A 13,040-nucleotide genomic window follows, 5' to 3' on the forward strand; every position below is an offset into this window, starting at 1 on the left:
GAAAACTTCTCAGAGGAAGTTGAAAAAGGATTTTCTCAGAGGCTGTAGCTTTCAATCTCTAGGCAAAGATACTATTCTAATTTCAGCCACTCTCCTCTAAGCCCAAGATGGAGCCATGGGTGACGTGTTGATCCCACACCCCAAGTTGTGTACATCTTCACTGCATCTACAGGAAGGACTGCTTGTAGATGCACAGAGCCCTGCATAAGATGCTTGGGTGTTGCTTTTGCAAGTCTGTCGTTGGAAAGGGTTGGCCTCAGTCAATGACATTTGCTGTTCCTTCTGCACTTGGAGAAGAGATTTATCCTGACCAAGCCACTTTCTATGACATGACAAGATATAGAGGCATCAGCCTGTTTTCTCCTCAAGAAATGCAAACCCAATTCAAATTAGTAAATAGATATATTCAGGGGTGATTATTTGCCCAGAGTCTTCATAAAAGGGATTTCTTTAAGCAATGTGTTCCCAGGCGTCCTGAGGCCTTTCGTAGAGCACCGGTTCTTTGCCTCAGTGTGAGATAAAGAATCTTTTGCTATTTGCAGATGGATCATGAATAAAGTCTCTCACAAATGATTAACTGAATGAGAAAACACAGGAACTGCTAAGTTTCAGGTTCACATACAACTTGGAAACACATTATTGGGTAAAGGACATACGTGGCCATCTACGAAACCCAACAGACTCCCCACGTACCCTCCACCTCCTGACGCGGGGAGCGACCACTTCCTGCAAAAACATTTGATGAGTTTATCATGGGCAGGAGAATTCTCAGCAAAACTGCCGGACAAACAAGAGTCGGGGAATGGGGGAGCAGCTTGAGATGTTTAATTCTACAAGCTGATGGCATGGCTGTTCACTTCTGCAGGATTAAAAACCAACACTAGATTCCAATAAAAAAGACCCTGTATCCATTTTCTGCCTTCTAAATCGGGAAGCATTATGGACACGCCGCTGACAGCCTGCCCCAAGGAGGAACGCGCGCCCACCTTTGTCCTCCGAGATGACCTGCACCAGCTCGTACTCCTCGGCTGGGTCTGAGTCCAGGTTGTGCTTCAGCATTGCTCTCTGGATCACCGCGGGGGTCTTATCCTGACTCGTCAACTGCAACGACAATGAACGGGTTTGTAAAGTATTTAGCTGCATGTGTTTCCCGAAAGGTTTCTCCTGAGCCTCTTTATTCTTGCTGTCTTGTGTTGCACGTGCCTTTCCAGGAAGAATGGACTAGTGGAAAGAGAATGGGACCCAGAGCGGGCGTTCCCAGATTTTAGTCCTGGTTCTGCACTTCGTGGCCGAAAGATGAAGGGCAAGTCACCTAATCCCCGAATCGCAGCATCCTCCACTATTCTCGTGGAGAGAAGGCTTGCCTTGCCTGGCGCCCCAGCACTGCTTGAAGTTCCATGAAAGAATATACGTGAGGGGCTGTGAAAACGTGAAGCATTATCAGTGCTGGGCCCAAATCATCCCCCCATGTAGAACTGCCTCTGTGGCCCTGGTTATGACCTGGGGGATGAAAATAGCTACAGTTCTGCCCACTGACCATTTCGAAAGCACAAGGGACCTCAGGATTCAGTGATCCCACTCCTGTTCACCAAGAGGAATAAAAACGTACGTCCACAAGAGGACTTGTGCACAAACATTCATAGCAGATGTGTCTATAATGGCTAAAAACTACAATCAGTCTGAATCTCCATCAACAGGCAAACGGACAAAGAAACTGTCTACTCACAACAGAACGCGACTGAGCGACTTGAGAAGAACTAGGAACTGACGTGTGCAACAATGTGGATGAATCTCAAAAACATCATGTCGAGCAAAAGCAAACAGAACAAAGATTACACACTATTGGAGTCCATTCTTTCACAAAAGGGGAAAACTGACCTGTGGCTTTAGAAAACTAACCTCAAGGTTAAGGGGGGCACTGACTGGAAGGGGCACACGGAAATTTGAGGGGAATGGGAATGTTCTGGATCTAGACTTGGGGTGGTAAGTTACACAGATGTATATAGTTAGCAAAACTCAAAAAACTGAACACTTAAGATCTGGGCATGTAAATTGTATGTAAATTTTGCTCCAATAAAAATCAGCTCCTAAGTGTTTTAAAAGCACAAGCAAAGGTTTACCTAACCCCCAATTCCGATGTTGTCCCACCCACCCACTATTTGCAGGGTGTTCAGGGCAACATGGAAAGAGGGCTGACATACGTACTATATCTTGGGTGATTTCTTTAAATTTGAAAGAAGTGAATGAAAATTCTGATTATTCTTACTTAAAAATAAAAGCTGTTCTCACCAGCAGGTAAGAGGACTACAGGGAGAAAGCCACACACGCACACACACACACACACACACACACACAGTCTAATTTCCTCCAAGAAACTCTGCCATTGTGAGCCCCGGGATGGCAGTGCCGAGATGCCGCCCTCTGACCCTGGGCAGCAGCTGGTGTTTGTGATTCGATAAACAACATGCACCACAATGGCGTCCTTGTATGACACACAGATCTTGCTCACTTGACTGTTACCAAAACATCCGGCGTACTTATTTACAAGGGAAAAAGCTGCGCACACAAAATTCTAAAGGAGAAAAATACGGTTTTTGGTGGTCTGAAGGGTATATTGCCAAAGCTGGGTCAAATTAGACTAGTAGAGCAGAAAACGGGAGGAGGAAGGACAGCACTTGGGACGAATGAGAGGCCAAGGCAGACTCAAGTTGTATAAGGAGATAGTCAGGCCGGCCTCATTCTCTTTACCCTAAACTTCCCCAGCTGTGTCCAAATGAGGACGGGACGGCCACGGGCTTTCCTGGGTGTTTATTACTTTGCACCATGAAAGCTACTGAAGGGAACAAATGATTACGATCGGCATGAACAGCTGGGTCGTGCACCCTTATGCTGACATATTGAACCCGCACTGTCCTATAGACAGAGAATGTGAGCCACGTGTCTAATTTTAAGTTTCCAGTAGCCAGAGTTAAAAAGTTTTTTAAAAGTAAATTAACCTTTGATTTCTAATTGAATTTTCACAGTCTGATACTAGTTTTAGATATGGCTTCTAGGTTATGAAATTATGAATTATGAATTCATAACTATGAATTATGAAATAATTCATAATTTGAAAATGAAACCCTGTATTCTTGTGCCTCCCAAGTTTCTTACTGACGTACGGTCCCACTTGTGTAAAGGTTTTAAGAAGATAGAATTAGGCCGGGTGCGGTGGCTCACGCCTGTAATCCTAACACTCTGGGAGGCCGAGGCGGGTGGATCGCTCAAGGTCAGGAGTTCGAGACCAGCTTGAGCAAGAGCGAGACCCCGTCTCTACTAAAAATAGAAAGAAATTAGCTGGCCAACTAAAATATACACAGAAAAAATTAGCCAGGCATGGTGGCGCATGCCTGTAGTCCCAGCTACTCGGGAGGCTGAGGCAGTAGGATTGCTTAAGCCCAGGAGTTTGAGGTTGCTGTGAGCTAGGCTGACGCCACGGCACTCACTCTAGCCAGGGCAACAAAGCAACACTCTGTCTCAAAAAAAAAAAAAAAAAAAAAAAAAAAAGATAGAATTAGATCTCTAATCTAAGCTGATACTTGAAAGAGAATGAACATTTTCAAGAATTACCATTGTAATATAGTCAGTACTTCTCAGTCGCTGAAAAATTTGAATTCACAGCTAGGATTTTAAAAACTGGCCAATAATCATTGAGCATCCATTTACAATGGGTATGCAGGTTTCAGAACACTATTTTCAAAGATTGTTTTGTTTTTTTACTTGCAACGTGTAAACCTTGGTGGTAAATGTTCATTAAAAGTAAACAAAAAAATTTTAAAAAAAGGAAATTAACTTTAATAATATATTTCATTTAACCCAATACATCCAAAATAATCAGCATATAAACAATATCAATATTGTTGAGACAGTTAACATTTTTTAGTACTAAGTCTTCACAATCAGTGTATATTTTACACTCACAGCTCCTCTCAGTTTGGACCATTCCCATTTCAAACGCTCAACTGCCACACGTGGCTAGTGGTTACTGTACTGAATGACGCGTGGGTGTCACCTTCTTGTACCTGCCTGTGACCATAAATACTGCATTCCCTAGTGAAGGGATCTGGGGAGACTGACTCTGTGATTGACACAAGGGAGAAAAGGTCATTTAGAAAGAGTTATGGACATGCTGGTGGGAGACATTTATCCACGGTCACCGAGGAGATGACTTCACAAGGGTTGAAGTGTTGCTCCTCCTACTTTCTGTTGAAAGGCTGGGGCTCAGGGGACACTAGCTGCTCCTGGCCAAGCAAGTCCTCTAGGCCAGCAGAAGTGCCATCCATGGCCCCTGGGGTACCTGCGATCTTTAAGGGGATCCATGCAATCGAAATTATTTTCATAGTAATACTGAGATGCTGTTTGTCTTCTTGCTTTTGTTGACATTTGCATTGTCATTGAACAAGCAATGGTGGATTAAACTGCTGGCACCTTAACACAAACCAACGCAGTGGTACCTAACTACACTAGTAGTCATCGTATCCTTCTATATCCTTCTATATCCTTTTATATCCTTCAGAGTAAAAACAAAAACAAAAGAAAGGAAAGCCAGTTTCACTTTAAAATGTCCTGGATGAAGCAGTAAAAATTACTAATTTTATTAAATCTTGACCCACAAAGAGGAATATCCACAATTATCTGAAAAGGCATTAAAATATTCCTCCCTTTTCTAACTCCTTATCTGTGTATAACTGGATTTTCATCACATACTTCAACCAAAACAATATACCTCAACAACCATTCCAGAAGAAGATTTGCAAAAATGTAAAACAATGCTATTCTTCTGACTCAGTAATTTTTAGAAAAAAATATATCTTTTTCATTTAAAAATATAATTTACATTAATATGCAATGTGTTCATTATTTTCAATGAATAAATATTTTGAAAATTTCTCAGTTCAATATCAGATGTGTTAAATTCAACTTACATAGCCTAATGCTCTTTGGAATACTCGATACTTTCTCAGAGCATAAACGGGTCCTGAGACGAAAAAGTTTGAGAACTGCTAATCTAGGCTAAACTTGGATTGCCTCACTTCCATCCTCTGGTCAACGGCATGCGTATAATAAATTTCGCAAAGGGAATCCCTGTGGATTAAAGTCTCTCTTTAGAAGGCCCACTAATGTGCAGGACGCTCCTAGACCAGTGTGTCATCTGTCCAGAAGAAGCCTGGGAGATGGGCTGGGGGACTCTTATGGAAGGTGAGTGGCACCACCTGTGCACTATAAAAGGTCACAGGAAGGGGTTGACAGAAGACGTTGACTCTCGCAAAGGCAGCCCAGGTGCTGGGAAAGAGGAATCTGGGGGGGGGGGGTCATCTGGTAGGGGGATCATCCCAGCACTCAGCACGCACAACCCAAGCCCCCTACGGGGCAGTAGGGGTTCGTGAGACCCCTCAAGCGCTCCCAGTTCTCCCCAGACAGAGCACGTGCTGACCAGGCATGTCCCGAAGCTAACGGTCCACACTGTCATTCAGAGACAGCGTAGTTAGTTATACAGGCGGAACTCCTCTCTGGCTGGCATATGTAAGAGAAGCCGTGAGACAGACCACGCTGAAAATGTGATAATGACAACCGATGACCTTGGCTGCCCTGTGGCTCTCCTGCCCCACGGGTGCTCCTTGATCAGCCCCTTCCTCACTACCTCCTGAGCTCTGCTCATCCTACACGCATCCCACACAAGACCCTATTCACCCTCTGGGGCTGGATGACTCCCAGCGTTGGACCCCAGCGCCAGCCTTGCACCCACGTTTCTGACCTTTCCTTAGGCGACGCCATCTGCATGTCCTACTGCTACCTCCAACTTAAACGCCCTCAAAACCGCCTCCTCATATCTCACTTGACGCACCCACTAACCGCCACGCTGCCTGGACAGCCTGGTCCTCCCTCTTCCTCATCCTCCACAACAGTAACCACAAGGCTGATGACGAAAGAATGGATTCTACAATCTTACCGCATAAAAAAGCCTTTGGAAATCTCTATCATCTCCAGCCACGTGACCGTCCTGCAAGCCCTTATCGCCTCCTACACAGAACATGACAGCAACTTCCTAGCTTGCTTCCCCGCCGCCCATCTACCCCCACGCTCCAGCAACAAGCGTCCACGATGCCAGTTACTTTTCTACTCAGCAAAGCTGATTGCCACTTACAAGCCTTCAATAAGACCTTATTGCCTGGAGGACTAACACAAACTCCTTTGTGTGGCCGTGAGGCCCTTTACAATCTGGTCTGGCCTCCACTAGAGGATTTGGTGCATTGTGAATAACGCTTTGTGAGCTCCTTTTTTGATATCAGTTCCTCCAAGACAGAAATGTCTCATTCATCTCCTACCCCCAAAGCCTGGACCAATGACCAGCACACAGTAAGTGTCAATATTTTATTTATTCAGTGAATGCTTTAGCAAAGGTTTTCTTTGAAACATGAAGACAGTGCCTCCATACCACTCATGTCCTACTGGGACCTGAGCTTGTGCACACTCCCTGCGCCCTCAGAGAGGTGAGTGATGAAGATGAGGAGAGATGTGGAATTCGCTGTGGGATTCTGCCACAAACGAGAGTCTTATTTTCAATTTACGATCTCCTATAAACAAAGGAGTCTATTCTTGTTATAAATATACCAGACTTTATACACTCAAGGTCACTGCCAGGAGAGGCTCTGTCTGTATTCCAAAAAGGCAGCCATTATTAAAATGCTGGGATTGTCCTCAGAAACACACAGTGTTCACAAGAACCTCAAAAAGGCCAGTCTCATTTTATAAGCATAGTTTCTTGTTGACCCAGACTGTACTTCCAGCTTGATCATCTGCTTTATTAACTAGGTTTGATCCAAATAACTAAAGGACAAAAATTTGCTACGACGGAGTACACTGCTAAGAGTGCGCAGAAATTCAATTCTAAATCCAGACATAGGATTCCACAGGGAGACTTCCAAGAAGGAGCAAAGCAGTGGCATCTTCCCTGGAATACTTTTATACAATCACCAAAATGGATCGTTTTGACTGTAGGTATTTATTTATTTATTTATTTTTAGCGAATATACATATTATTGACTACTTGTTGAATAAATCTAAATCACCTACTGATAATTTTGAAAAGGGTGACACTGATCTAAATCAATGTTTTAGCATTTTTTGACATATCAAAATTATATCCCGTATGTACTGTTGGGATGTATATTTTTATATAAATACACCATTGACCTATACTCAGGCAGACTCAGTATTTATACGTTTTTATTTAGTGAATGCATATGCATATGTGCTAATATTGTGCATAATTAGGGTGTTGGTCTGCCTGGCCGGTAGACACAGACACTCTACATGGAAGAGCCGCTCCTTACCATGATGCTCTTGTACATGTTGCCGTTGTTGTCTTCCACGCTGATGCGGATTATGCAGGTGTCTTCGTTCTGCTGGTTGTAAACAGGAGGCAGCACGGTCGAGGTAATGGACGTCACAGAGACGGAGCGCTTGTGGATTTTGGGGTTGTTGTTGCAGGACGGAGGGGAGGACAGGGGGTTGATTAAGGACGACATCCCTGAGGAATTGGTGTCCATGGAATGGATAGAGGAACACGAGGAGGAGGACTCAGAGAGCTGGAAGAGCAAACACAGCCCAGAAGAAAACAGATTAGAACCTTGGCCAACAGTGTGCTTTACAGTTTTCAAAGCAGAGGTAGATATCAAGACCAATAACTTCAGTTATTTCCTCTACAGCAGCCCACAGCACAGATGTATCTTGTCCCCGGTGTAAACAGCCCCCAAACCCGGTGGCAGGTGCCTATCGGCGCCTCAGTGTGACCTAATCACTCCATATCCGCGCAGGGGAAGGTGGTTCCCTTGCCTCCCTAGTTTTTGGCTGTTCTTATGGAAGTTGACCAGCAGGTGGCAGCAGACACCAGAAACTAGAGGCAATATGGGCTCCCGAAGGAAAGCCTCACCAACAACAGGTCATTCCGTCCTCCTGTCTTGAGCCTGCACAGTGCTCAATATTGTTCTGCCCACAGATAATTCTATCCTGACTCCACTTTGCAATCAGATTTTTGTGGGAGGAAAGAAATGTCTGTATTTTCAGACGTTTTTAAGATAAGGACCATAGATTATACAGCTCTGCGTGGAACGTTAGTGTAGAAAAGGCCCTTTGGAGATCACCTGGCCCTGTCCCCTTCCTACTGCTCAGGAACCTGAGACCCAAAGAGAAGACTGGGGCTCCAGGTTCACACAGATAGTTGACAGCACCCCCAGGACCGGCACCCAACTTTCCTGACTCCCACAAAATGCACAGGGCAAGCACACAGCCAAGACTCAGTCTGCTGTTGCTAGACAGCAACACAGTACACTAATGTATTACACCACTGCCTTGCTGTGTTTCCCACTGCGAGGTTGGTGATGAGCTTTCATATATTTTATCTCATTTTAATCTCTCATTACAAAGATGAGAAGCGTAAAGTTCAGAGAAATAAAGTAACTTGCTCAAAGAAACACAGCCTCTGAGCAGTTCCTCGACTGTCCACAGTTGCTACTAGAATCAATGACACACATTTTCATGTTGTACATCAAGGACAATTAAGGAGTGTGGTACTACAATTAAGGTGCTTTTCTTATTAACTATACATTTATCATACATACAATACCAATTACCAAAGAAAGGGGGTGTTTAAAATTCACTAGGAGGTATTCTCCCCCCCCAAAAAAATCATTAAATTGAATCATTTTAAATATCAATTCTTATCGTAGAAAATTACAAATAATTTCTTGGAATGAATTAAGCTAAATTATACCATATCACCATATTAATTCTATAGAAGATTCTGGAAGTCATTTAAAAAACAAACAACTTATTAATTTCTTTCATATTTGTCTGTCCTTCCATGGAAACAGAGTCCAGAAGTTTAGCTTTCTGATTATCAGGCTTCTGGGTAAAACGCAGTCTATCGGATTTCTTGCTGACGTCTTCTTTCAATAGCATAACTATACATTAAAGTCTACTGCATGGGTAGTAATCAGAGCCAGCGAGAGGATGTAACAATTCTGATAGGTAAGAATCTAACTGTGGCTCTAACACAATATAGTTTAGTTCACGTTTTTCATTTGGGTTTGTTTTCCCCCCTTATGTTACTAAGTGAATCAACTTAGTGGCTCAATTTGTGGGCTAACTAATGAGGGATAATTTTAATGGCATAACTTTGCTTGCAGATGTATTAGCTACGACGGTCCATTGTCCGATTTTTGGTTTAATTTTTCACCTTCATTATCCTCTATCTAAACTCTTTTCCTTTGATTTTCCGTGATTCCAGTGATATTTATGATTAAGGTAAAGCTTGGAGGATGCGTGGCTCACGGCAGCTCCAAACAGACCACCTGAGGAGCCCCTGAATTCTTATTGAGAACTTAAGGAGTGAAGAGTGTGAAGATCAATGTTTAGAAATCATGATCAGGGGAATGAGAAAGGAATGCAAATCAAATTATACGTCACTTTGAAGCAGAGTGACCTCACGGTGTAGTCTGTGGGAAAGGAAGGGTGACAGTCTGGAGGGCTGAGGCAGAGGGTGACTGTCACAGGATCTCAGAACAGGAAGGGACTGCAGAGGTCAGCCCGGTCCGGCTCTTCACTGAGCAGAACTAAGGGCCTTTGCAGTTAACACGCGGGGACGCTGCAGCCCAGGAACCACATGCATCCCAGTCCATCACGCGTTTGTGAATCCACAGACATGTACGACTCTGAGAAAGGTTCGTCCAAAGACTAAAAAGCTGTGACTTATGCAAGAAACGAAAAGAGCCAGTGTGACAAGGGACGAAGCCAGGGGTGTGCCCATGACAGCCCACTGGGCCTCGGCACGGTCTAAAGGGATGATCTGGACCGACGCGCCTTTCCCTGCAACACCGGCTGTGAATTTGGTTCCCTCTCCGCCCCACGGAGGCAGAGAGAAACCCCACAGAGATGTGGGCGATGCCTCGGTTGTCACTTTCCTACAATGCCTGTCATCAGAAATGGGGCCCCTAAGGCTGAAGAAGCTGTGAAAAAGTGAATGTTCAGACTTTATTCTAGATTTTGACAAATCTAGAATGTTCTATGTCACGTCACAGAAAAGGATTACATCCCCAGTCTAGGAAATGTGTGGTTGAAGAGAATGGCCACTCTGGGTGTTCGCAGAGCCCTCCCTTCAGTATTTGGAGCATGAAGGATTGTACCCCCTGGATTTCAAAGCAGAGGGCTGAGAAATCCAACTGGAGAAGCATCGGAGTCATCTCAGTTCGATGAGTGCTGCGTATGATGCCCTTTCCGGATTGGCTGCCTTGTGGAAAAAGTCAGCTGAGGGTTCCCAGGCTGCCCCTGTTATTTATATAACTCCATGTGAAGCAACACACAGGTCGCCTTCCGGAGCAGCCGATACAAACCAAATGACGGAACTGTTACCAACACCCTACCCCACTGACCCAAGCGTAAGCCAAGGGCCAGAAGCCACTACGAAGCAGGTCTGGTGGGCCAGAAACCTCTCCAACAGCATGCAAATTCTAGACATGTCAAAGTTGATGTCCCTGAACCGGGCACCTTGACCAAAGGATTGAAGTAGATGTGTTTAGAAGATTAAGATCGATATTTAGGTTTTTTAAAAATGTTATTTCTGTAGTCATGGAAAATAGAAACTGTCTAGGGGAATTCCTTTATCACTTCTCGTCACTTTGCCTCCTTTCAGACATCCCAGATTGTATGATTGTTGCCAATCCCTCATCCTCCCCTGCATCCGTGCCCTTTGCCCTGGGACTGCACAGCTCCGCCCACTAAACATGGAGCACATTTCCCCGCCCCATTTACTTATGTGGGATTTGGCCACATGACTGCTTTGGAATTGCAATGGAATGTTGGTAGGTCTGACAAGTAAAGGCTTGGTAAGTGCTTTGGGCTTGGGCTTGCCCTCTCGCTCATCTGCCTTAGCAAGCTAGCAGCATGTCCTGGGTAGCCCATTACTCTAAAAAGGATGAGAGGCAGGTGGAGCAGACTTGGCCCAAATCCTTGGCCTAGGACCAAGCCCAATGCAGATCACCCGACCCGACCCACAGATGCGTAAGAGAGACAAAGTGGTGGTTATTTTAAGTCACTGAGTTTTGGAGTGATTTACTGTTGTGGTAAAGGCTTGGCTAAGACAAGTATGACACCAAGAAGCTGATATATCTCCACCTTTGACCTTTTGCTCCTTCCAAGTAACCCTACTTCTCCTAAATAAAGTCTCCTTCAGTGCCTTTAGATGTGGATTTAAAATAATATTTCAAAGGCCAAATGACTAAACAAACATGCTTACTGCTTTTATACCTGTTTCTATAAGGGATGTATCCCCAAATTGAACTCTGCTTTTGACACCTCTTGAAAACATGACTTTCAAAATACTGTAGAGTAATAAAAGCAGACGTTCCTTACGTAGCAAATACCGTGTCACGTGCCTGCATTAGGAATTACGCAAAGGGTTAAGTATATACCTTTTTCTGAGGCTCATCAGGGGTGTCCATGGGAGTCCCAGAGCCCTCGTCAGCCTCGGAGTGGTTCGACTCGCAGGACGACACGCTGACGGAGTCCATGCTCTCACCAGAGCTCCCACTGGCGGTGGACTTGGGCTGCTCTTTGGCGGGAGTGTTACTGGTGATCATGTCAGACCCCAGAAATAGTCTGCAGAAAACAGAACGCCAAGCATTCGGGCTGTTACAAAACCGGAATCCATGATTAAGCACATATTTTGTGTTGATTAAGCCCTTGATGTTTTCTCAATCTTGTGTGCTCTGTCATCATTATTTTAGGAAAACCTTTGTTATAAAGTTGCTAAAAATAATAGTAAACACCCCGTCCCAACAGGTTACTTCCAACTTCAAAGAACACACAGATTATTTAGCTGACTGAAGAGCCGCATCAACCTGAGGTGTCCACCTTTTAACAGTCTGTGGACCACTTTGGCAGGATCAAAATACCATCCACCGTACCCCTCTCACTTCATACCATGAATTTAACTTCACGGGCTTAAAAATAGGCTGGCACTGCTTTGGATAAGAAACCAAGGAGGAACACTTCTATTTCCAACAATCTGGTGACCTACAATAACCTAAACCCGTCATCTATAAAACGACTAGGTAAGAAATATTACAAATTCTTTTTAGTTGAGCTTGCAAGATGGTAAGGGAAATCCCTACAGGCCATCAATGAAGAAGGAACTGAAAACCAGAAGTACGTGAGTTCATTCTGCAGCTGCTCTAGCTGGGGAGGTAGGAAATGCCAATCTTGGCAAATAGTGTCATGGGTTTTAACACATACACAGGGCCCCAAAATGAGGGCTTCTGCTTATGAAAGGTGGAGAGCTGGAAGCAAAACTCCTTATACAGAGCCAGGACCCTCCCTCAAAGGGCTATATCCTTCGTAAGAAAATGGGTTTGAAAAACATCTTCCTACTGGCATAAGAGACAACAGAGAAGCCTGTCTATCTTGGCCTGAGCATAGAAGGAAGAAAAATGTCTCCCTTTAAATCATAAGTGAGCTTGGCCTGTGCCTTGATTCATGTTGCTACTTATGTGGTCTACGAGTTAGAAACTTTCAGGCCAGTGATACTCCTGGGAGAACTAGATTTAAAAAAAAAAAAAGAAAGAAATCTTTCTGAAGGGATATACCTTCAACTCATGTTTCAGAGAATTCCCTGATAAAGATGAGCTCACAATACAAAATTACAAAATACTCTCAAGGAAATATTCCACTCAAAGAGAGTGTCAAGAGAAACAGATTTAGACTCCTGGGAACTTCAGATCTGAGAACTGTTGGAAAGAAAACTGATAATTTATTCATTCATTTAACAAGTATTTGCATGTCTGCCATAGGCCAAGCTATAAAATAAGTATGTTTAAAAATATTAAAGACATAAGAGAAGAAACTGAAGACAGGATTTTAGAGCAAGGCATGCTGACAAAAGAACAAAAAGATAATCTGGAAAACGTTTCACTTCTAAGTGGAAAATATAGTGATTTAAATTAAAA

General features: G+C 43.9%; 1 protein-coding gene across 4 annotated transcripts in view; it reads right to left on the reverse strand.

Annotated features, from left to right (window-relative positions):
• Positions 1-13,040, reverse strand: part of RGL1 (ral guanine nucleotide dissociation stimulator like 1) — a 220,252-nt gene that overhangs the window by 3,818 nt on the left and 203,394 nt on the right. For all 4 annotated transcript variants that reach the window (XM_069459691.1, XM_069459689.1, XM_069459692.1 and 1 more), the window contains 3 exons: positions 11,508-11,694; positions 7,374-7,628; positions 987-1,101 (listed from right to left, as the gene is read on the reverse strand). In XM_069459691.1, the coding sequence (XP_069315792.1) occupies positions 987-1,101; positions 7,374-7,628; positions 11,508-11,694 (557 nt within the window). The remainder of the gene's footprint in view (positions 1-986; positions 1,102-7,373; positions 7,629-11,507; positions 11,695-13,040) is intronic.

The sequence above is a fragment of the Eulemur rufifrons genome, chromosome 27, assembly GCF_041146395.1.
Source record: "Eulemur rufifrons isolate Redbay chromosome 27, OSU_ERuf_1, whole genome shotgun sequence".
Lineage (NCBI taxonomy): Eukaryota > Metazoa > Chordata > Mammalia > Primates > Lemuridae > Eulemur > Eulemur rufifrons.